The 26,622-nt window shown below is 37.1% G+C and overlaps 2 protein-coding genes and 1 long non-coding RNA gene across 3 annotated transcripts in view; 2 read left to right on the forward strand and 1 right to left on the reverse strand.

Moving 5' to 3' along the window:
* LOC127517006 (C3a anaphylatoxin chemotactic receptor-like) lies at nt 1-1,118 on the reverse strand. Its single transcript, XM_051902060.1, has one exon. The coding sequence runs from the start codon at nt 1,110-1,112 to the stop codon at nt 66-68; it is 1,047 nt and encodes a 348-aa protein (XP_051758020.1). The 5' UTR covers nt 1,113-1,118; the 3' UTR covers nt 1-65.
* A 13,789-nt stretch (nt 1,119-14,907) lies between these two features.
* Nucleotides 14,908-15,844, forward strand: LOC127521297 (uncharacterized). The gene is made up of 2 exons (XR_007932322.1): nt 14,908-15,052; nt 15,508-15,844. It is a non-coding gene; the product is annotated as an uncharacterized LOC127521297 (long non-coding RNA).
* A 3,932-nt stretch (nt 15,845-19,776) lies between these two features.
* Nucleotides 19,777-26,622, forward strand: part of mrpl39 (mitochondrial ribosomal protein L39) — an 11,339-nt gene continuing 4,493 nt past the window's right edge. The window contains exons 1-4 of the mRNA XM_051910204.1: nt 19,777-19,963; nt 20,337-20,543; nt 20,749-20,888; nt 25,601-25,700. Of these exons, the coding sequence (XP_051766164.1) occupies nt 19,927-19,963; nt 20,337-20,543; nt 20,749-20,888; nt 25,601-25,700 (484 nt within the window). The 5' untranslated portion in view covers nt 19,777-19,926. The remainder of the gene's footprint in view (nt 19,964-20,336; nt 20,544-20,748; nt 20,889-25,600; nt 25,701-26,622) is intronic.

A 26,622-nucleotide genomic window follows, 5' to 3' on the forward strand; every position in this document is an offset into this window, starting at 1 on the left:
AGTGATCATCTGTATCATGTAGTATTGGGGATCGATGCCACGCCTCAGTTTGACTCATTTCCACTTCATACTCCAGTATCATAGCAAAAATTAAAACAAGCACATTTTACAGGAGTTACGATCACGTACAGCATGGGGTTGAGCACGCTCTTTATGTAAACTAGAAATAGTGCCACGTAAGTGCCTGCAATCACTTCTTTGAGCTTCGGGTGATCCTGTGAGAGAGCCCTTAAGAAGCGGCAGGTGAAGTAAGGCACCCAGCAGGTTAGGAAGAGGAGCATGGTGAGAAAGAGGACCCGGTAGAGACGAGTCAGCCGGTGGGTTGTGTAACCTGATCCAGATGATGAGGTAGGGGAAGACATTGTGCTTTTGGCCTTCTTTGTGCAAAAAATCACAGCGATATTGCATGACAAGAAGATCACCAGCGGTAGCAAGAATCCTGCCAAGGTTTCCACAACTATTAAGGCTTGTCCTACTCCCAAATCACTTTCTATGCAGGCCGTACGGTTCTCCCAGAGAATGGTTTTGCCTGTGCCAATGTAGGGTGAAGCGAAGAATGCCGCTAACACCCAAATTGCAGTGCAGGCCAATGGCACGGCCCAACGAGGGCGCTTCATTCGTGCCCAAACTGGTCTAAGGAGACACAAGCTGCGCTCCACCGCAATGGTGCACAGAAAGAATGCGTTCACGTACAATCCAAGGCAGCGCAGGTAAATGATCAGCTTACATGCGTTTTCCCCCAATGTCCAAGTGAAGTAGTTCATCAAGTACGGCACCATTAGTGGCGTACATAACAGCAGCACCAAGTCTGCAAGCGCCAGGTTTACTACATAGATCCGGAAGCTGTCGGCGTTCTGCGTCTCTCTGGTTGATCCCCTATTGCGGAACCAAACTCGAACCCCCAATGCCCAGATCACCAGACCGTTTAGAGAAACACCCACGATGAAGATAATCACGGTCACGATTATCTGCAGAATGCGCATGCCTTCGCGGGGGTAGACAGTCGTGCGGTTGAAGCTTGAGGTGTCATTTATCAGCAGTTTGTCAGACATTGATACTCTGTGAAGATACAGATGAGACAAGTTCACACCCAGTCTACTCCAATCACACATGGTTAAAAAACATTTCACTCTTAAAAATAAAGGTAACAAAAGTAGGTTTTCCCAGCGATGCAATAGAAGCAGCATTTTTGGCTCCCCCAAGAACCTTTTAGTGAACAGTTCTTAAAAGCTTTTTTCGTTAGTGTGAAGAACATTTTAAAAATCTAAAGAATGTTTTTCCACTTTACACTCTTAAAAATAAGGGTTCTTTATTGGCATCAATGGTTCCACGAAGAAACTTTAACATCCATAGAACCTTTCCAGTGCCCAAAAGGTTCTGTAAAGTGGAAAAATGTTCTTCAGATTATAAAAATGTTCTTCACACTAAGGAAAAAAAAATTGGTTCTTTTAATAATTGTTCACTGAAAGGTTCTTTGGGAAACCAAAAATGTTTTCACCTGTCACGCCAGGAGCTATTCTATTCCATAATCTAAAGTCCCCCTGTAGTCCATGATTTTATACCTCAAAACTCATCTTTGATCACCAAAATGACATATTTAAATGTTTTTTTTCTGTGAAAAAAAAAAAAAAAAACTTAATACCTTAAAATAGCTTGAATGTAACTCTACACCTTTACCTCATTTATTATACGTGGATCTATGAATATGCTTATTAGCCACGCCTCCACTTACACGAGATCCACTCAGTCAACTTTCTGAGGTAAACGCTGCACAATGGTATCGCTTTTTACAACGTCGGACACATACAGTAAAGGTAATTAATATGATTAGCCTTTTGCTTGACTATGTTATCAAACAGCTAATAATGTGTTGCTAATGTTACACAAACCATGTTCCCATTCTTCATCTCAGAGTCAGACAGCTGCCTTCTAAAAATCAATATCCTTAGAAACACTTTAAACTTAGAACGTCAGTGGAGAAAGGCATACAGTTCATCATAGCATTGTAATACACCTGCTTTATTGCTAAATCTACCCGATTTTTTTTTTATATCCTGGCTTCTTTTGAGATTCCCTTGTGCGCGGTCAGTTAATGATATACTAAAGTCTGCCGGCACATTGACGGGATTGATTACAAGGTAGTTTGTGATGTCACAGACAGCAGTGATTTTGAAACTGTAGATCACTGCAGTTTTAAAGAGAAAATACTCAGCAATGGTGTTGACTTGTGAATTTGAACATGATTTGTCTTAAAGTATATTAAAAACACCACATAGACGTATAAACAACATTAAAAACTTGATTTTCACCACAGGGGGACTTTAAAAGTTTTAGCCAATTTTTTTTTTTTTTTTTGAAAGACTTCAGTTAATAGGTGGATTAATGTATAGTGGGATCAAGGTGGTGTAGATGGGCAAGCAGTGTAATGCCTTGAATAAAGGCTAATACAAACAGAAGAATAATGATAAAAGAATAATAGAGAGTAATTGCTGTGGATGTGCCTGACCCACAACAGTTCAGCAGCTTTAAAGCATTAGTTGAAGCAGCAGCACTTCAGTGCCATGGGGCGGCAGGTAAATTGATGATCCTTCTGCTGAGGATCATCAATTGGCAGAAAGAGATATTCTGAGGAAAGCTCAGTGCGATAGCTTCCCTGAGGACTTCAACTGTCTAGTTGCAGGTAAACCAGTATCATCCTCTAGCCATCTAATAACCTTGGCACCTGAATATGATCACACAGTGGGGCTCATTCGAGTTGGTGGGATATTTCGCCGCAGTCAGCAACTGGACACTGATGTTATCCACCCTGTTGTCCTAGACTCATCCCACAAAATAACCCAACTGCTCATTCAGGACATAGATAAAGAGCTGCATCACTCTGGTTCTGAATGGGTCTTTGCAGAGCTCTGTTGTGAATACTGGATTTTACGTGGTAGGGAAGCCATTAAACAGCTGCAGCACTTTTGTCCTGATTGTCAAATGTGGCGAACTAAACCGATAGTACCTCAAATGGCTGATCTCTCTCAGGCCAGACTGCAAATATTCAAGTCCCCATTATTCTTTACCGAAATGGACTGTTTCGGTTTCTCTTTACCGTTAAAGTGGGTAGACGGTATGAGAAACGTTGGGGCATATTGTTTAAATGCCTGAATACTTGTGCTGTTCACAATGACCTGATAAGCAGCATTGATACTGACTTGTTTTTGATGGCCCTAAGACGCTTCACATCACACCAGGGAAAACCTTCAGATCAATGCACGAACTTTAAAGTTGGCGAAAGAGAGCTCCAAGAGTCATTAAATCATTGGGTCCTACCCTGCAGACGGAGCAGGCCAAACAGCAAATCCAATTTAGATTTAATTCTCCATTTTGGAGGAGTTTGGGAATGTGAAATCAGATCCATCAAGTCTGCCCTATGCCACGTTACAAGGACAAAGTGACTGAGGAGGTCCTGAACATGGTTCTCATTGAAATAGAAGGAATTCTAAACCTCTGGGTTACATTTCTACAGATACTGCTGACCACAACCCGGTGACTCCAAACCTTCTTCTCATGGGGCGGCTTGACCCATCACTCCCACACACTGTGTATCATGAAACAGAACTTTTAAGTCGCAGTAGATAGAGACACTCTCAAATGCTTGCTGATCAATTCTGGACACACTTCACAAAGTACTGTCTGCCCAACTTACAAACACGTGGTAAATTGCAGAGGGACAAAGACCAATTGCAACCGGACATGATCATAATGATTGTGGACCCACAGTTACCCAGAGCTCTCTGGCCAATAGGAAAGATCATTAATGTTATTCCTGGGACTGATGGATGAATCAGGACAGCTGAAGTTAAAATTAAGGACGAAACACATATATCAGACCCGTAGCACGCCTCATTAAACTACCAGCACTCCCAGACATGGACACAGTTCCAAATAAGCAAATTTGACTGTGCAAATTTAGGGGCGGTTGTTACGAAGGATCTAACACTCCAGGTAATGGATTTATATTATTAAGGGTTGCACCAATTCAATGACTCTGGACTGCACCCCAGAGTATTGCATCCTGACCAGGTGTACCACAGTGATCAATTTACCCGAGCCACATTGCTTACTAACTAACAGTAGCAGTATGTCTTACCTTCTTTTGAGGCTTTGGTCAACTTTCGTGGATTGACTCAGAGATCTGAGAGCATGTGTGGTTAACACTGTTTGAGCTGGTGGCGATGAAAAACCGAGTGAGAAGGGAGAGTTTCCTATGCTTTAACCTGTCAGTGAAGACAAAGGGTTTTGAGCAAGTCTTTTGCAACAGTCACCATTATTATAGCGCATGTCACAATACAACTACATCTAAATATAGTTTCTTAATTCACAGATTTGCTGAATGTATTGCTTCACAAGGTCAGGGATTACAGATTGTTTGAGTGCAGAGGTAAATTCTATAAAAAAAACACGTTCAGTTGGAGAGAAAACGAGACCTCTGTTTTTCAGCATCTGTAAATGTTATCCATTTGTTTTTTACATTTTATGAAGAAAATCAAAAAGCTGTTTAATCAGCATAGTGAAGCCTCTCATCCATTGACATCCATTAAAAAACAGCCTCTGGTCCCCTTCCCTGCGTACCGCCAGGAGCGGAGCATTGGCATTAGCCGTTACGCTTTTTTGGCTAAAGGTTGCAGGCTTGCCTTCTAGTGGCTTTGATGGAAACTTCCAGGCAGGTGTGTTGTGGTAAGTTTGAGCTAAACTCTCCAGAACCGAGTTTGGACACCCCTGGAATAAGGTTTCTTTTGTTAACATTAGTTAACTACATTAGTTAATATGTCTACATTATTTATTTTTATCTTAGTTGATGTTAATTTCAACATTTACTAATACAATTTTAAGATGAAAAGTCGTATCTGTTGACATTAGTTCATGCACTGAACTAACATGAAGGTTAGTAATTGCTGTAAAAAATATATATATTTCTCATTGTTTATGTTAATGCATTAATTTTAACAAATGAGACCTTACTGTAAAGTGTTTCCAAAATGTATATGTTTTAGTTATTTAAGTATCAGTTTACTAAATGAAAATGAGAATTTAAATTTTGACTGTTTTCTAGTAACAAATAAATTTTTTTTAGTTAACTAAAATAACTCTGGATTCCACTTGCTGCACAAGTTACTGATGTTTATTACTTAAAATTTTGAAAAAAAAAAAAAAAAACTTAAATATGAGCAATAGTAACAGTTATTCTTACCTGTAGCTTTGCAAACACTACTAATAAAGCAGTATGGTCTCATTTATCATATGTAAATGATACGTTACCTGAGACTAAACTAGCAGAGGCTTGTCCGAGCTCAATCGGTGTGTCATTAGTTTTGCATCATTGCACTGTTGAGACATTGTAAGCTTGATGGTACTGAAACGTCTATAAATAAACCATGAGATCACAGACAGCGATTTTCAGATGTGTTGGTTTAGTTGACACTATCAGAATCCTGTGGCTTTTGTGTGGCTTCATGCTTTTCTCACTTTCTGTGAGAATTGAGTTCTTCAGTGTTCACACATAAAATGTAGGTTTGTGTTTTCAATCAAAATCCAACCATATTGTTTTATTAATCAACTATATACTGCACGTTGGTGGATGGGTGATGTGATGACAGATAAGACATGTTTAGGCAATGTGATTGTGGTAATTAGTGTTTAAAAAAACATGTTAACCATTATTGAGTCATATCTAGCCAACAAACAGTTAATAAACAAAAGCAACAGTTTCACTCACCTGTCTCTAATCAATGTGACTAACAACTTTATTCTTCAGGACTATACTACCAGTAACCAGTAGGTGTCATGGTGTCTTTCCAAGCGAAAAGCTTCACTTGTGCAGTTCTGTTCATCACCAATAGATGAAGCTGCTGCGCTACATGTGAAGTAGTAAATGAGACGAGGACAGTTTATAAAACAGTTGTACAGTTAATTTTTATTTATACATAATATTATTAATTACCACTTACAGTAGTGTCCAAAAGTGATGTCTGGCCTGAAAAATTGACATCTTCACCCTTTATTCAAATATTATTATAAATGTGTTTTGTAAGCACATTGTAAAACCTTTAACTGTAGGTTTTTTTGCCCAATAATTTTGTCAGATAAACACCTTAACCAAGTTTAGTGTTTTGTTCTTCCTCATATTTAAAACATAAAATATTTTCCTAATGTCTTGATGGTTTAATTGAAGCGTAGGGTCATTAAAAACAAACATCCCCTCCGGGCGTCAGTGTTTAAAACACTAGAAGTGTGCATGGAAAGTTAAATTATGACAGCTTCTCACTGCATCTCATTTTGTGTTGTTTCTTGGCAAGTATACAAATGTTTGTCCTCAACCTGTTGGCTTATTTCAGGAGGCTTAAATCTATAGATAGTGCTGAGTTAACAATGTTAACAATGTCCTTGTTAGTCCAGGTTTGTTTAGTATTAGCAGTTCAATGTTGTGTCTTGTTTATGTAGGCACATAACTGCTATATAACAATAATGCAAATACATTCTGGACTAAACATTTTAAATAATGTCTTTGAATGGTCATGGTAGTTGTGTTATGTCAGTCCAATCAGATAATTTGCTTTTTGAAATCAAAAGCCCTTTGAAACATATTTTCATCGGTTTGAACTAACAGACTCTTCAATCCCAAGAGTCTTAGATTTAGAGCTGTTGTGCCATTATTCTCTAGTGACAGGGACTCCTCTGGGCTGGAAAGATAATGATAAAGGTTATCTTAAAGATCAGGGGCCGTATTCACAAAACATCTTAAGGCTAAAAGTAGCTCCTAACTTGCCGATTTAGGAAAAAACTCTTAAAAATAATAGGTGTGTCAGTCCTAATTTTAGGACTCCTAAATGTTTGCTCTAAGAGTATTTCACAACGCATTTTAGCGCTAAAACTAGCTCCTAAATCTGTGAAACGCTAAGAGTAGTCAAGAGGACTCCTAAGTCTCTAAGACAAAATCAAAAACAGTCCTGAAATGATTGTTGGTGCCAATCCGCCTTAGCAATCCACCCATAGACATTGATGCAATAGCGATAGAGCCTTGGGTGCTAAACCTTTTCTTCATAAATGCAATACATAATTTGATTTATAGATTTAAATCTACTATAAATTGCCAAAAATAAATCTTTAATAAATAAATAATAATGCCTGATTACCTGTGGCAGTTGTTTTCTCTAGTTCACACTTACAAATGATCAAATAGAGTAAAAAAATATATATATAAAAAGCATATTTGGCGTGCTGTCCAAGGGGATCGAGGGCTCCGAGCTTGGAATTTTGCCCAAATCCAGAGTTCTCCTCGTATCCCCAGCCAGCCGAGAGTGAGGAACGGGTTGGCGGAGGGATGTAGAAAACTGTCGAGGTAACTATGCGAGTCGGCTCTCGTCTGTGTATATATACCTCCACTCGAGCTGATTAGATAAACCGTTTGAATGTGCTCCTCCAAAACTTTGTTTATAAAACATGAACTCTGCAATCTCTCGAGATGCAGACATGTAAGAGGCGGATAATTAGCTGAACATATACTTGTTTAATTAGTGACACTTAGTCTACATTCTAAAACCTTGAACTGAATATGGCAACATTTTTATTTTAAAACCTTTATTTGAATATGGCAATGATACCTCATTCTACAATATTTCTATGATTAAATCTCTGACAGATACTCCTCCCCATCAGCCAATCACTGTGGTCCTATAGCAACGAGGTCAACCCCGCCCTTTCTCTTAGCTTAAGACTTCTCTCTGTTCCTTAGTAAAAGTTGGTAGCAGCAGCTTTGTGAATAGGTTTTAAGAGAAAACTCTTAGCTAAGAACTTTTACTGCCATTTAGGAGAACTCTTACTGGTAAGATGAAATGTTTTGTGAATACGGCCCCTGGCTTGGTCAGAAAATAGTGCATCTAGGTGGTTTCTGATGAGTCTTTGCAGTAGCAGCCGCTCATTTTCATGTTGGTATGAAATGATAGTTGCACAAGTCATTTCTTCCCTATTGTGCGGTATATCTGAGTAAAACGGCTTCTGGGACAAGAACAAATGTAGGGCGGGGCTTGATTTTGTCTGTGGGGAATTGATTGGATGGTTGTGGTTTGCTATTGGTGGATCTCATGTGAGTGACAGGTTGCCCCGCCCTCGTCATCAGAGAAGAGATGTTGCTGCACGAGGGAGGGGAAGATATTCTGATTCAAGATTATGAATTTGACACAATAATAATGTGCACGTAGGAATCATTTATAATAAATACTGCAATATTCCATGAAAAAAAAAAAAGTCAGTTTTGATTTCAAGGTGACTTTAATTTTACTGTGAAAATGTCATGATTTATATGCAAGTCTAGACATCAGCGCTCTTGGAATGATCTCATGTGTATCATGTAGTATGGGGGATCCATGCCACGTCTCATTTTGACTCAAAAACATTTCCCCTTCATACTTCAATATCATAGCAAAAGTGAAAACAAGCACGTTACAGCATCTGTACTTCCCTCGCTAGTGAAAGTTTGATTTCAACCTAATTCGAGCCACCTTTTATGCTAATTGAGTTCCTCATGTCAAGGATAAATGTGAACCCATCACCTCATGCTCGCGCCTTGCCTACAGTGTGGTTTGCACCCTGGACTTTCCAGAACCAACACAGTCTTAAATGTGAGATGCTAATGAACTTTCACTGATTAGGGAAGATTATGCTGGAGTTGTGCCATAATCATTTACATTAATGCAGATACTTTTATCCACCGTAAAAAGAGGAACAAACAACCTTCTCTGACTTTTTTTCCCTTTACGTCATGATTCCTTCTTCACACGTTCATATCAGTTCATTTATAATTAGTGATGTTGCAGTTGCTTTTGCTGATTTTACTCGCGTTCTTCAGAAAACAAAAATCAAGTTGACGTACTTATTAAAGTTCAGTTTAGGGGATGTCCAACTTTCTTTATTTGGCATAAAACTAAATAAAAAGTAACAACCCAACAGAGAAATTCTCACAGCTGTCGTTCCTCTAAATGATAATCTGAGTGTCGCAGCTGTGACGAAAGCGTTTTACAAGAAACTTTCTGTGATCTTTAAATGTCAAGCATGTATGAAGTCAGCACATGCAATATGATGCATTTTCCCCTAACTCTCGCTCACTCTCCCGTCTCTCTCTCGCCCACTCCTCTATGTTTCAGTAAATTTAGATCATCGCAGACAGGATGCTCTACCTTAACTCTTTAGTGAACACTGGTGCACGTGTAAATTTCATGGACTGTTTGACCGTGTGGCTACCAAAACTTTTTTTTTTTTTTTTTTTTTCCAGTTGAGACGCATTGGTTGCTATGATACGAAATATCCACGGAAGTGTTAGTAGTATCTGAGTTCTCAGATAGTTTGTTTCTGAATAAAAAAAAAGTTGATACAATGTAAAGTGTTTGCTCTGGCTCTATTTTTTTTTTTTTTTAAATGATTTTCTGTCATGACAACTCTGAGTGTTTGGCATGGTAATGGATATGACAGTGTTGATATGTTTGGTCTTGGCAGAATAGATCTGCTTTGCTATTGCTGCTGCTGTTATTACCACTCATTTACACGCGTTTCTGGCGTATTACGGCTGCGGCGCGGCTACCGGAGCTGATCCGCAGCCACTCTAGTCAATGCTTGTGTTTACATCAGCCGTGCCGCGGCACGTTTCAGAAGCATCCCAGTAGCGGCTTGCCGCGGCACTTCGCTAAAGATAGGCCCAAGTCTATTTTGCTGTGTCCAAGCCGCGCAGCTCAAATACAAAATAAAGTCAAAATAATCACCCTGTGAAGACTCCTGCTCATATTTCACATCACTAGGAGGCCAGAAATTGACAAGAGATTCGAAGTTGAAAAACTTGAATTTTTTTTTTGTCCTTGTCGTCCAAGATTCCTGTAATCCTAGGCTAAAATCTGTCGTCTTTGATTGCTAGTTTGACATGTTCACCGACAACCGATTAATGACCGTTGTGTTCACATTTTTCCTCCGACAAAATTCTGGCAGTGTCAGAAGATTTGGCGCACAGTCCTGCGGTGTGACTTCTCCTACGACAAAAGTCAAATTGTCTTCGTTTTTAAAGACGTGATCAAAATTAGAACAAATGTAGGGCGGGGCTTGATTTTGTCTGTGGGGAATTGATTGGATGGTTGTGGTTTGCTATTGGTGGATCTCATGTGAGTGACAGGTTGCCCCGCCCTCGTCATCAGAGAAGAAATGTCGCTGCAAAAGGGAGGGGAAGTTATTCTGATTCAAGATTATGAATTTGACACAATAATAATGTGCACGTAGGAATCATTTATAATAAACACTGCAGTATTCCATGGAAAAAAAAAAGAAAACAAGTCAGTTTTGATTTCAAGGTGACTTTAATTTTACTGTGAAAATGTCATGATTCACATGCAAGTCTAGACATCAGCACTCTTGGAATGATCTCACCTGTATCATGTAGTATCGGGGATCCATGCCACGTCTCAGTTTTTGAAATGATTTTCTGTCATGACAACTGAGTGTTTGGCATGGTAATGGATATGACAGTGTTGATATGTTTGGTCTTGGCAGAATAGATCTGCTTTGTTGCTGCTGCTGCTGCAGCGCAAATACGGGACTTGCTACTACCAATACATACACGACACGCTGCTGTGAGCAAGTAAGACATGCTGCTGCTGTACAATATAGCGTACATGAATTACCCATAGCTGATCTATACAGGTGGAGCTGGGGAAGGTGGAGGGTTTCTGAAAGTGCGCTGCAACTGCTACAGCAAATGCTGACAAAGTATTTGAAGGTTGAGCAGCAGGACGGCTGGGTAAAAAGTGACAGTGATGAGCGCTGCGTTTTACTCAATGTTGGACATTTTTCAACTCTCGGCAAACCTTCCTATAGCTCAAGGTCATGGGTTCGATTCCCAGGGAATGCATAAATTGAATAAAAGTATCTGCCAAATGCATAAACAGCTTCATATTTTTTATACATTCTATTTTTCAGGATTCCTGAATAAAATGTTCAAAAATACAGCATTTATTTGAAATCTTTTGTAACATATGAAGCAGCACATCTGTTTTCAACATGATAATAATCATAAATGTTTCTTGAGCAGCAAATCATCATATTAGAATAAGGATCATGTGACACTGAAGACTGGAGTAATGATGCTGAAAATTCAGCTTTGATCACAGGAATAAATTACACTTTACTATATATTCACATAGAAAACAGATATTTTAAATTGTAATAATATTTAACTATTTTTACTGTATTTTTGATCAAATAAATGCAGAAGAGACGTTTCAAAAACAAACAAAAATACTTTTGAGCGATAGTGTGAATGTAAATGTAAATAAATTTGGATCAGATATTAATGTGCGTTCAGGAGACTGAGTAGAAATATTAGACCTGCAGTATAGAAACCTTGGGAATTACCGCCGCCCACACATAAACACGCTTAATTCTGTTTGATTATTACTGATCAAGCTTCTCAGTGTCTTGTCCACCTGTCACACTGATCTCATCTCTGAATGAAAACTGTTCATTAACGTTTCTGTTATGTGGTTTGAGCTGCAGTGAAAAGGGAAGTGACATAATCGTTTATTTCTCATGGTTGAACATCTGGATGGGGGTGAAGAATTACTCACCAGAAATGTGCATGTTTTTCTTGAATACTCAGAATAGTGTTTACAAGCGCAGTGTAAGAGTCCTTTGCTTTATTTAGTTTTCTTCCTATCATCATTCTTACATAACACTCGACTTTGACTCGCAGTCCATGTTGAGCTGTTATAACGTTTGGGAAGAATCTTCATCCTGCGTACTGGAAGGTTTTTTTTCTAACCACATCAATGGCGAGCAGTGTAGGCTGTGAATTTCCAGCGTTTAGGGGTGGCCCCTTTTTCTGCGCCACGTCCCCTCCCTCTGCCTTTTCTACGTCTCTTAATCTCTGCTCTATTTTATCAGCCACAATAACCACTCATTTTCCCAACTTGTCTTAACTGTCCCCAGAAAGACATACAGTCAGTTCACACACAAACACATAGTGGACACTTGAGTCACACTTACAAATATCTGGATGTCACAAAGCAAGTGTGCAAGTTCAAAGAAAGAAAAGCATGTGCACACATTTGTGACCTTGAAAACAATATCAACTTTTTATATCTAGTTCATGACATTTATACACTTTTAAGTAAATAATATGTTCTGTATGTATGTTTACAAATAACATTTTTTTTTTTTTTTTTGCTTCAAATGATATTAAAGGGATAGTTCACCCAAAAATGAAAATTTGATGTTTATCTGCTTACCCCCAGGGCATCCAAGATGTAGGTGACTTTGTTTCTTCAGTAGAACACAAATGATGATCTTTAACTCCAACTGTTGCGGTCTGTCAGTCGTATAATGCATGTCAATGAAAACTCCATCTATAAGAGTAAAAAAAACACGACAGACAAATCCAAATTAAACCCTGCGGCTCGTGACGACACACTCGTCCTAAGACACGAAACGATCGGTTTGTGCGAGAAACCGAACAGTATTTATATAATTTTTTACCTCTAATACACCATTATGTCCAACTGCCTTGAGCATCCGGTTGGTGAGGTCTGAATGCCCTGGGGGTAAGCAGATAAACATCAAATTTTCATAATAATCCAAACATAACGTCAAACATAACAACCCAGTGTTTGGGTAGTTTTTGTTACCCAGATCCTGGGTCAGACGTAACAACCCAGTGTTTGGGCAGTTTTTGTGTTACCCAGATCCTGGGTCAGACGTAACGACCCAATGTTTGGGTAGTTTTTGTTACTCAGATCCTGGGTCAGATGTAACAACCCAGTGTTTGGGTAGTTTTTGTTACCCAGATCTTGGGTCAAATGTAATAACCCAGTGTTTGGGTAGTTTTTGTTACCCAGATCTTGGGTCAGACGTAATGACCCAGTGTTTGGGTAGTTTTTGTGTTACCCAGATCCTGGGTCAGACGTAACAACCCAGTGTTTGGGTAGTTTTTGTTACCCAGATCCTGGGTCAGACGTAACAACCCGGTGTTTGGGTAGTTTTTGTTACCCAGATCTTGGGTCAGACGTAATAACCCAGTGTTTGGGTAGTTTTTGTGTTACCCAGATCCTGGGTCAGACGTAACAACCCAATGTTTGGGTAGTTTTTGTTACCCAGATCCTGGGTCAGACGTAATAACCCAGCGTTTGGGTAGTTTTTGTGTTACCCAGATCACTCAGTCAGACGTAACAACCCAGTGTTTGGGTTGTTTTTGTTACCCAGCTCCTGGGTCAGATGTAACAACCTCTTCAGGAGAGAGCAGTGCAGCTGCGTCAAATTAGTGCATGTCTTCAGTAAAATTCAGGTTTGTGTATGTTTTATTTTATCTATAAATTTGTTATTGTTCTGTATATCATTTAATTTTATGCAAAGCAACATACAGGGGCGCGATGTGAGTAACCTAAATGAGCGTTGCGTCGGTCTTTATGCGTGATGGAAAAGCCTGATGCCTTACATAAAATTTTATGATATTTATTCAAAAAGATACAGATTGTACATTTATTGATAATGGACAGGTTATGGAGTCAGTCACAGCATTTTGGTGGCGGTCTGACGTTATCAGTTCCCCCGCCGAACGCGAGCAATCTCCGGCACGAGATCCAGCGCCGTTACGGTAGAAACAGGACAACAGAGACTGGTCCGTTACACTTGAATTACTTCTAAATGTTTAATTTTAACTTCTAATATTTGTTAAACATGCTTAAATGTAGGCAATATGTATTAAAAAAAACTATATAAAATATGCTATACTATAAAATATGATTGAAAATGATGGTATTATATTATCAACCAGTGGTTGTGTATTCAAAAAAAGTGTAGAGGATTTAAGTTAATGACATTAATTCATGCATGAAGTAAAAAAATAAGCTAGTATTACAGTAAAAATGAATCAACCCATTTTGCTGGGTTAAATAACATGTGTTCTGTCCTATATTTACCCAGCCCTTGGGTTAAACAGTGTTTTTAGAGTGTAACATTAAAGTGTACCAAAAAAAAGTAATGTTTTTTTGCTAATGTTTTGAGAACATTATTAATGTTACTGGAAGAACGTTTGTTCATAACTTTGAGAGAACCTTGACAGAACATTCTGAGAACATTCACTGTTAGCTGGAATCCCACCATTTACCTATTTAAACTAGTTTAAGTTACACGTGCTAAAAGGTGGATCATTAAGCAGGTCATCTGAGGATAGATGTGAAAAATTGCGTGAGACAGTCATAAGGTGAATAACAGGTTCATCCAAAGAGTGAAAATCCCTGATTGACTCATGCCAACTGACATGATCATCATCATCTTCATCTTCATCAATAATTATTGATCAGGTAGGTGAAATATACACTATGTACAGACATTATAAAGAGGAAATTAACCAGTGCTGTGTGTCACAACTTAATGAGGCAACAAATAAATGAATACATGTACAATAAAAAACGCTAAATCCTTAATCTTAGATGTTTCTTGTGTCTTTCAGGCTGATAACGTATAAATAATTGTCATCTTCATCATCTGAAACTATGCTGAATGTTACTGCTGTGATCATCATCAACTTATTGATTATTCTTTGTTGTTTGTGAGGGAATATCAACAGAACTCAATCTTAGAAAATCCCTAATCACAGTTTTACTAATAATAAAACAAGGGGCAAATTTCCACTAACACTTTTGATTTCCTAGATATGGCTTTATAATAGTGAACTATTGATTTTAATCCACACTAAACACTGTTTCATTTGCATAGATAGACTGCATAGATTCCCCTTCTAAATTTCCGTTGGGGAAATTTTTTTGGATGAGTCACAGTCTTGATAATGTATATAAAGGAGAGACAGAGAGAGAAAGTGGATGAGAACGAGTCTCGACGTTTGAAGTGAATGGAATATCTCAAAGACACGTGCAAAAGGCTCAGGACTAAAACCAGCCACACGTCGAGAGAGTAAACCAGAGGATCGGCAGATCTAACGGAGGAATATATCAACACGACGAGGACGGAAGTCAAACAGGTAAATGTGTTTCAGAGCTCTGAAGAAAAAACACATGCTGCTGCGGCTTCAACGTTTCCTTCCTCTGTTCAGGGTTTGTGACTAAAAACTTTAAACAGCGTGAGCCAGTGAGGTTTGAGACAAACGGACTCCAGATAAACGTTAAAAATCAAGGGAATAAGAGCGAAAAGACGGATGTAAATGTGACTCAGAATTACCATTAGCACTTAAAGGTCACATTTCATCACCTTTCTGAAGTGGATGGGTGGATGTGTGGGCAATGGAGAAGAAGATGTAAACCACACTATTTAAATAGAGTTCTTCCTTTATTGCATTAGATAAAATGATATAGTTGGCATTTATTGTGTGCCTTAATATCTGATGCATCATTTGCAAGTTGATGTGGCAGACAATATTTTCAAGTGTTTATACAATATAAATGTGATTTATCTGATTGTACTTTTTCCTCTCAACAGGTTCTGCTTCGGATCTCGACGCTGTGTTTCCGTGTCCCAGCTCGGGATTAATGCTAATCGTGATAGGGGTTTTGTGCTTTTGAACACCTATGCTGTTAGCATTAGTCCTGCGCTGGCGACCAAACCTCCAAACCCAGCAGTCTGAGGATCATAAAGCACGGCACTGCGTTGTGTTCATGCAGTTTGTGAGTTGGACATTCACACTTCAGCAGAAGCGACTCCATTAGGAAATAATCACAAATAGCTTAAAAGTTAAAGTCACCTGTTCGCTGTATAGTCAAATCGTTCTTGCAGTTTCTGTATGAATTGAAAGCAAATAAAAAGAAACTTGCAAACAGTTGTCCTTTGCATTAACTTTCGTTTCCTTTGTTGGATGGGCTGAATGTGAGTTTTTATGCATATGAGGTTTTCTTTTTGTGAATGAACAGATTTACTACTATTGTACTGTTACATAATTCATTCTAACCTCACCCCAGCTAACAAAGAATATGCTCTTTGAATGTTTTGCTAACATTCCTATATATTAAGTTATGAAAGTTATTTTCTCAATCAGTTTGACACATTTCTCCAAAGTAATGTACCTGCTCTCAAAACAGTTAACACAGTGATCTAAACACACTCTGACCTTAGCCAAAGAGTTCAACTTTACTGCAAAATAAAACACTGCATTTTTTTTCTAATAATGAATTGTCTGTTGATTTTGGAACACTTTCAGCTGTGGATGTACGAATACACTAATGAAAATACACGTTTATTGTAATGTTTTTCCAACAGGTTTTGGTATTTGAGAGATATCTACAACCCTTTTCACTCTGCCACAGTGATCTATTGTGTCCTCTGGATGTTGCATTACAGTTTAAGGTTTAACATTATTACCCTGTCAGTTGATGATAAAATATTTGCAGTTGTGCCACCCTGACATTTGAGAATATACAAATTGCAGAGCAAAAGTTTTTCAGTTATCTCAACAACTTTAAAACTACAGATATTAATCAAATATGTTTATAAGTGTATTTAAACATAACATTATGCCACAGTATTTTATCTCGAATTTCTTATAAAAATCTGAATCCAAAATCCCCCATACCAGGACCAGGATTCAGAAGCACTGAATTAGGGTGATTCTGATTTCATTTGAAATCCACCTCTTCCACTCTGCTGTCCACTTTCACTATATCCATGTCTTCTTACAGTTTCTCCTCTTGGTCTGTCCACTACACCAGTGTCCTCCACTATACTCAGCTCTTCTCCTATCCTCCTTTTTTACTTCCTCCTCTCTCCTCGTATATGATCTCCTTCTAAATGTTCCTTTCCTTCTCATTACACACCTTCCTCATACGCACACCACCACCTTTACACTCACACCTCTTTATTTTCCCCTTCTCTTGCATATTTTCTTGCTCTATTTATACTTTCCCTTATTTTCCCTATTACATAATGCAATTGTGATAAATGTGTAAACTGAATTTCCTGTGTTGTGTGTATTATTAATCAAGCAGATATCAGTTTGAGCCTAATTGAAAACACACCATGTGCATTTGATAAAATGACAAATTCCAGAGTTTTGTTTGTTGTGTTTGGACAAATGGTATGTTTGTGAATTGTGTAAATCCAATAAAAAAGCTGTTTTTTCCTGATTTATTAAAGTTTTGGTTGGATGATTGAACTATTATGAAAACATCTGAGAATTGTGTGCGTAGTGTTTTGAGAAAATTATTCACATGATTTGCAATTTGTGTGAAATGAATGAAAACATGCAACCTGTTTAGGACAATTACAAAGTGTTCAGATCAGTACAGTGTTTTGAGAACAGTGATCTGAGTTTGGAGAAATGTGTCAAAAACTGTAAACGTTCCAAACGTCCAGTTTTTTAGTGTATTAAGAACGTTTTTTCTTGGTTTATGTGAACGTTAAAGGAACATTCCATTCTATCATTTTGAAAATGTTATTTTTTCCATCCATTCTCCACACCACTTATCCTCTCTAGAATAACTTGTTTAGCTGGGACTCGAACCAGGAACCTTCTTGTTGTGAAGTGACAGCGCTACTCACTGAGCCGCTGCGCTCCGTAAAATTGTTTAATTTACCAACGTCCCACTAAACCATTCCAAAAGATATGTTCCATGAACAATATATATAAATATTGTTTTTGTTCTAGCGTTCCGAGAACTTTTTTAAAGACTATATAACTTTGAACGAACGTTATATTAACGCTACTGGAAAAAAGTTTGTTCATAACTTTGAGAGAACCTTGCCTGAGCTGGGAATCTGCTAGATGCGACTATAAGGCATGAAGATTTTAAGATGATATAAACATTATAACATCATGATTTTCTTGTAAAGCTGTTTTAAACAATGTGTATTGTGAAAAGCACTAGGCTATACAAAAACAAATAACACTCCAAAGACATTTCATTAAAATTGTTAATTCCAAAAACTTTCAGCAAATATTAATAACATCATAAAGACATTCCGAGAATGTTGTTCTAAGAACATTTTCTCTCAGCATTCTGAAAACATTCATCAAGTATAAATAACGTCATAAGTACGTCTGTTAGCTGTTACCATACATGGTACGTCACATCTTCATCCTAAAGAAACAATAGTCATACGTGCATTTAAATAATCTCAGCCGTTGTCCAACCCATGTCAGTTGCGGTTGCATTTCGTTAAGCCAAGCCCTAAACGACTGGCAGTCCTGATTAAAAGGCTGTTCTAGTAACCTGAAAGCTGTGGTTTCTGATTCTTGACAGAGTAATTCATCAAATGATTCAGTAAGACCCCCGTTGAGAACGTTAATGAACACTAAACTCATAGGGAAAGTCCCAGTGCATGAGTAGAAAAGCATCCTGGCAAACCCTTGTAAACATTTACCACAATTGACTATAATAGCAACACTTCATTTGACAGCGAGTAATACATTTTTACAGCATTGTTAGTTAGTAAAAATCGAATCGTCGATCTTAGTTTAATGAGTAAAGTAAGGTCTGTGATTAACATTTTTTGAGTGTTGAAGCTGCTGCTACACTTTTACAATTTTCATTCAGAAATTGCTTGTAAATTTAACAAATAATTACAAAGAAACAGCAAGGAACACATTGAATTAAACAAAGTTTTGAAGTAGAAAGACCGAAACTGTATTTTCTTGTAAAAAGTACACTTTTATTTACAACTTCGAGAAATCATTTGTTTTTCAAGATTTTGAGTTTACAAACTTCATGAAATATGCAATCGTTGCAGTCCTTACCCTGATAACGAAAATATGTTCTGAACTTTGCAAATGTTCCCATTACGTTATTAAAACGTTACTGAATGTTCTCTGAAACGTTTTTAAAACGTTCCCAGTTTTAAAAATGTTTTGTTTGTTTGTTTGTTTATACGAACGTTAAGGGAACATTCCATTTTATCATTTTGCAAACATTAATGGAACGTTACTTTTGAATGTTCTCTGAACGTTCTTAAACAAGTAGTAACATTTAAAAAACGTTAGATGAATGTCCAACTAAAACAATTCAGAAATCTACGTTCCATGAACGATGTATAAATAATGTTTTTGTGCTAAAGTTTTGAGAGCATTATTAAACGCCAGATAACTTTGAACAAACGTTCTGTTATCGTTACTGGAAGAACTTTGAGAGAACCTTGCCAGAACGTTCTGAGAACGTTCCCTGTTAGCTGGAAATGTAGCAACTTTGTTGCAGTATATATTGCAATTAAGTTTAGTTGAATTTGTTATAATTTGCCTTTATATTTTTGATATTTATTATTTGTAAGTAATTATATTATCCTTATTTATTCATTTTTAAATATATATTTTCTCTTTCAGTGTATGCTGCTTGGATTTATTGTGTTTGTGTTTAACAATGATAATGTCTGATTGTTTGAAGAGGTTTAATAATAACTTAAGCTGCTTTTGGCAAATTCATAAATTATTGTAGAAAAACAGTGAGGGAGTTTTAGGACAAACTGTCTAGATTTAAAATTACAGTTCTATAAACAGTTTAATGTTATTCAGAAGGCAAAAACTATATCTATATATTTTTCCTGTGATGTGATGTGCTATAAAAATACTAGCTTATAACCTAGAAAACCCCTTTAAAGTTGTTTGACACTCAAGAGTGTATAATTGACCTGTTCTTCTAACAGTTATAATAATAAATACTTAATAATAAATTGCAAATTATGATAAAACATGACTGTAACTATTTTGGAGCTTGTTGAAAGCAGTCACCCAAAGCGGAACCCTAAACGCCTGTTCCTTCACCTCGCACGGAATGTTATTATCGCTGCAGCGCTCCAGCCGGAAACCGTACAAGCATGTCGCTGATTTCAGTCAGTTAGCAGGATTATTGAATACCTTTTCTCTATATTTTGTATTTATCAGTTTATATTGCGGAGGAAATCTCTGTGTGACCGCTCATGGCTGCTCGGACAGTCTGTCAGATGCTTCAGCGCCGTAAGTCGATCATGATGAAACACAAATGATCAAACAACTGACCTTCACATACTGATGATGTCTGTCAAATAAAACTACAACTACCAAATATCAACTTCTCATTTAACCTGCGTCAAAACCAGTTACAGATTTTACTGTAGATGATTTACACTAAAAATAAAGTACCGTGATAATATCTAATTTTATGACAGTACTATGGTACTATGGTATTAATTACAATATATAATATGATATTGTAATATATATATATATATATATATATATATATACATATATGTATGTATGTGTGTGTGTGTGTATATAAAATTATAATTTAGTATAATACTTTATTACATCACTTACAATAGTGTATATATATATATTTGTGTTGCAGGTCTGGCGTCAAGCGCAGCGGCTGCACGTCTGTCGTCTGCAGAACTGCGCAGTCATCGCAGCGCCTTGTTCTCTAAAGAGCAAGAGCGTCAGAGATCTCTGTTTCCGCGCACAGAGAAGATCGAGGTGACCCTACGGGGGCCCGGCCTACAGGGGACCCTGCTGGTCATGAACCGAGGCGTGTCGACGCCACACAGCTGCACGCGCCGTGAGTGAATCACCATACGATATTATCACCATTCTTCACTGTGTAGTAAATAATCAGTGGTTTTTGAAACAGCATACACATTTTGGCGTAATATTTGTGATATGAATGATGTCCATTTTCAGTGTTCACTTCCTGTGTGACTCAAATAGACGTTCTGTACACACAGATTTAAGCATCCTGTTCTAATGTTTCTCGTCTCTTTCAGATCTGACGGAGTGGCATGTTAAGAGTTCTGCTCTGGCTCTGGTTGACGGGCAGCCGTGGCACATGCACCAACCTTTGACCCGCTCCTGTGACCTCACCCTCCTCACCTTTAAAGATGAAGACCCTCAGATAGTCAATCAGGTCAGTGTTTGTCTTTTCTCCCCTATTGTGTCGTATATCAGAGTGAAACGCTTCTCAAACAAGAACAAATGTAGGGCGGGGCTTGATTTTGTCTGTGGGTAATTGATTGGATGGTTGTGGTTTGCTATTGGTGGATCTCATGTGAGTGACAGGTTGCCCCGCCCTCGTCATCAGAGAAGAGAAGAGATGCTGCAAGAGGGAGGGGAAGATATTCTGATTCAAGATTACGAGGAACATCAATTTTAAAACAATAATGTTGTGTAAAATAGAGCTGCACGATTCTGGATAAAATGAGAATCACGATTTTTTTTGGTTTCAAATAGAGATCATGATTCTCCCACGATTCTCAATAGACAACTACACAAAATAACATTTAATTTACTATATAAGTTTTGACAAAATATTAATTGCTGGAAACAATGTTTACCCTTCGTTTAGGGGTCACACTCGGCTCCTTCGCGATCAAAAATGACCGAAGCCTTGAAATGTAACTACATTGTTTTTCAGGAAAACCAATGTAATATATTTTTGTTCAATATTATTTTTTAATTATTATTTAAAATTTTGAGAGTATTTTATTATACTATGCAATATTTATACAATTTTTATTAGTTATTTTCCCCATTGAAAATATACAATTTTTTTTAATAATATATATTAAAATTCAATTAAAGCAGTATTCCATGTTAAAATGGAGACGAGGCATTTAAAATCCAATTTTTTGAAGGTAGATTAGTGCCATCTGGTTGGAGTAAAACAAGAAAAACACATATAATGCCATGGTGTGACCACTAGATGCCTGTATAGTTCTAAATAAAGTGGCTTATAAATTCTCTATTGGTTTTTAGACATAAATACTTATTTTTATTAAGTTGTGGATTTGGATTCATACTTAGACATTCTGAAAGACTACTCTTTGTCAAGGTTTAGATTTTTTTTTTTTTTTGAAGTGTCCGTTTTTGCATTATTTTTACTACAGTCAAACCTGAACACAGATATAGACATTTTGTTACACATAACGTCAAATTTCAATAAAAATGTAACAAAAATGAGCAGGTATGCTTTATCTCAGCTTAACAAATCTGGGTCTGATCTGATTTCAACCTCTTATTTGAGGCTTTTGGCTCAATTTGACCATACTGTTACAGCCACACCGGTTCATTTGTGTGTGTACAGGTGCTGGTCATATAATTAGAATATCATCAAAAAGTTGATTTATTTGACTAATTCCATTCAAAAAGTGAAACTTGTATATTATATTCATTCATTACACACAGACTGATATATTTCAAATGTTTATTTCTTTTAATTTTGATGATTATAACTGACAACTAAGGAAAATCCCAAATTCTGTATCTCAGAAAATTAGAATATTGTGAAAAGGTTCAACTTTGAAGACACCTGGTGCCACACTCTAATCAGCTAATTAACTCAAAACACCTGCAAAGGCCTTTAAATGGTCTCTCAGTCTAGTTCTGTAGGCTACACAATCATGGGGAAGACTGCTGACTTGACAGTTGTCCAAAAGACGACCATTGACACCTTGCACAAGGAGGGCAAGACACAAAAGGTCATTGCAAAAGAGGCTGGCTGTTCACAGAGCTTTGTGTCCAAGCACATTAATAGAAAGGCGAAGGGAAGGAAAAGATGTGGTAGAAAAAAGTGTACAAGCAATAGGGATAACCGCACCCTGAAGAGGATTGTGAAACAAAACCCATTCAAAAATGTGGGGGAGATTCACAAAGAGTGGACTGCAGCTGGAGTCAGTGCTTCAAGAACCACTACGCACAGACGTATGCAAGACATGGGTTTCAGCTGTCATGTCAAGCCACTCTTGAACAACAGACAGCGTCAGAAGCGTCTCGCCTGGGCTAAAGACAAAAAGGACTGGACTACTGCTGAGTGCTCCAAAGTTATGTTCTCTGATGAAAGTAAATTTTGCATTTCCTTTGGAAATCAGGGTTCCAGAGTCTGGAGGAAGAGAGGAGAGGCACACAATCCACATTGCTTGAGGTCCAGTGTAAAGTTTCCACAGTCAGTGATGGTTTGGGGTGCCGTGTCATCTGCTGGTGTTGGTCCACTGTGTTTTCTGAGGTCCAAGGTCAACGTAGCCGTATACCAGGAAGTTTTAGAGCACTTCATGCTTCCTGCTGCTGACCAACTTTATGGAGATGCAGATTTCATTTTCCAACAGGACTTGGCACCTGCACACAGTGCCAAAGCTACCAGTACCTGGTTTAAGGACCATGGTATCCCTGTTCTTAATTGGCCAGCAAACTCACCTGACCTTAACCCCATAGAAAATCTATGGGGTATTGTGAAGAGGAAGATGCGATATGCCAGATCCAACAATGCAGAAGAGCTGAAGGCCACTATCAGAGCAACCTGGGCTCTAATAACACCTGAGCAGTGCCACAGACTGATCGACTCCATGCCACGCCGCATTGCTGCAGTAATTCAGGCAAAAGGAGCCCCAACTAAGTATTGAGTGCTGTACATGCTCATACTTTTCATGTTCATACTTTTCAGTTGGCCAAGATTTCTAAAAATCCTTTCTTTGTATTGGTCTTAAGTAATATTCTAATTTTCTGAGATACTGAATTTGGGATTTTCCTTAGTTGTCAGTTATAATCATCAAAATTAAAAGAAATAAACATTTGAAATATATCAGTCTGTGTGTAATGAATGAATATAATATACAAATTTCACTTTTTGAATGTAATTAGTGAAATAAATCAACTTTTTGATGATATTCTAATTATATGACCAGCACCTGTATAATAGTGTGTTGTATATATGTGTCTGTGTGAGTGTGTCTGTTTGGTACTCTTGACATTTTAGAGTCACCCCTTCATTGCTGTGCAGTTTTTTCTGCACAGTTGCTGATTTGTAGTTTTTACCAGAATAAGATTCTATGAGTTTTCATATTTTTTCATATTTCCCGTTCATTTTCTGTCTGTCATTTTTGAGTCAAGTGTGACTGTTTTTTCTTTTCGATAGCTAATGCAACAAAAGTCACCAAGTGTCATCCCACTCCGATGAAGCAAAAAAAAAAAAAAATTACAATTTCAAAACACAAAATTTTTGTCATTTTTGACCGAAGAGGACCAGATGGTTAATTAATTTGAAAGAATTATTTTAAAAAAAATGGTTTTGGATGAATTCAATGACTTCTTAATAAATACTTGTTTAATTACTGAATGAATCAGTGTTTTTAAAATAAATCTTTTGAATGAATGATACGTTTAAGTCACTTGTCGCCACCTAGTGGCATAACGATGTAATTGAATTTAAACAGCCATTATTTGAAGCGCCAAGTGAATATATCCTAACTGTAGACTTTTATCTCAGTACTTGTCAAATCAAATCAAGTCACCTTTATTTATATATCACTTTTTACAATACAGATTGTGTCAAAGCAGCTTTACAGTGATAACAGGAACATAATTTTGGCTGTACAGCAGCTCTAGAAGAAAATAGTGTCATTGTCAAGCTTAAGTAAGTTCAGTATTGATTTATTTCCATTGTAAAATCATTAGTTATTAATTTAGTTCATTTATCTATACGTGCCAGGTTAAAGAGATGTGTTTTTAGTCTAGATTTAAACTGACAGAGTGTGTCTGCTTCCCGAACAATGCTAGGAAGATTGTTCCAGAGTTTAGGTGCCAAATAGGAGAAGGATCTACCGCCTGTGGTTGATTTTGATATTCTAGGTATTATCAGCTGGCCTGAATTCTGAGATCGCAATAGACGTGAAGGACTATAATGCGTTAAGAGCTCGTACAAGTACTGGGGAGCTAAACCATTTAGTGCTTTGTAAGTAATTAGCAAGATTTAAAAATGTATACAATGTTTAATAGGGAGCCAATGCAGTGTTGACACAATTGGGCTAATATGGTCATACTTCCTGGTTCTAGTAAGTTTTGGACCAGCTGGAGTTTGTTTATTAAGCGTGCAGGGCATCCACCCAGTAATCTAGCCTTGAGGTCATGAACGCATTAACTAACTGTTCCACGTTTCACTTCTGTGATGATTTGAATATTTGAATATTTAGTTATTTATTCATTCTTTATTTCAGACCCATAGGTCCATATCAAAAAGTAAAAAGAAACATACGAACAACAGACATTATTTATAAACATACAAACTTGCATTCCGGTGAAAATCCCACCAGCTAAAAAAATACAACAGTTTTTATAGAACAGGAACATGGCAAAGGTGATTCATTACATCATTTTTTAACAATGTGATTGGTTCTCCATCTTCATATGTATAATTCAGCAAACCCTTCTGTTACTGGGTAAAAGCAAATCTGGATTTCTTGCTTACTTCACTTCGTTACTCAAATATTTAGACAACTCTCTAGTTTCATTTCCCCTTTTGTTACATTTGGATGTGATTCAGACGTAAACTAACTTTGGCCAAAGTGTTGGGGACATTTAGGTTTCTAAAGCATATAAATGTAATTCCTGTGAGAAAAAGAAATATTAGTTATGATTAATTAAAAATTCCATCACAAAGCATACTTGGCAATAAAGCTCTTTCTAATTCTGATTCTAATGAGACCTTGTTGTAAAGTGTCACCATTTTCACAAAAGTTCCGAGTGTTTTAAATGCTTTAGAATGTCTTTTTGTTGATGTTTCTAAATTAGTCTGAATAATTAATGTGTCATTTATTGTTGAGGCATGATGAACTGATGTGTGTGTGTCAGGCGTACTGGCGCTCCTGTGCGGCTCTTCTGGGTCATGTGCTCGACGGAGCGTTTAAGGACGAGTTCAGCGTCGAGCTGCTGAAGATTCCAGAAGTACCAGGTAGGATTGATCTTGTGAACCCTTGTGCTATATTGAAAATCCTTTACCTAATTTGGTGTTTGAATCACTTGGAAATCTCTCATTATGCTACGTTATCACCAAATATTGGATTCAGTCTTTTTGTTAATTAGCAGTTTTATTTATAAATTGATCTGTTTGAACACCGATTTGTATGGAACAGTGGTGGAAGAAGTGCACAAATCAAGTACTTGAGTAAAAGTACAGATACGTATCATAAAATATTACTCAAGTGAAAGTATTTAGTGCTCCTTTTCAATTTTACATGAGTGAAAGTACAAAAGTACTTGATTTTTAATGTACTTAAGTAAAAAAGTACTGATTGAATGTTTATTTTGTAATTTTATATAGGCCACTTATAATTTAATTTTATATTATATATTTTATATAATCCTATTGCTCAAAATAATTATGAATGATTATGAATTGTCAAATAGCCAGCACTAGTCAGTATGGATGGAAGATTAGTGGATGCAGATACATAAGATGTAATGTGTGTTGACAAACAATATAAAAACAGACGAAACATATAGGGCTAAATACATAACATTTTAAGAAATTGCAGCAGCAGCGGGGAAGATGAATGTGCATGTGTTATTTTAATTTGTGTTAGAGTTGCACGATTCTGGATAAAATGAGAATCAAGATTTTTTTTTTTTTTTGTCTCTTTCAAAATAGATATGATTCTCCCACGATTCTGAATAAACAACTAAACAAAATTGCGTATAATTATTTACTAGAGGACAAAATATTAATTGCTGCAGTCTATTTAAAAATATTTAATTAATTAATTAAAAAAAAAAAAAAGGTTTGAATGAAGGATTTAATGACTCACTCATAACTATTTCACTTGTTTCATTACTGGATGAATCAGTGTTTTTGATCAAATCTTTTGAATGAATCA

The sequence above is a fragment of the Ctenopharyngodon idella genome, chromosome 1 (assembly GCF_019924925.1).
Source record: "Ctenopharyngodon idella isolate HZGC_01 chromosome 1, HZGC01, whole genome shotgun sequence".
NCBI lineage: Eukaryota > Metazoa > Chordata > Actinopteri > Cypriniformes > Xenocyprididae > Ctenopharyngodon > Ctenopharyngodon idella.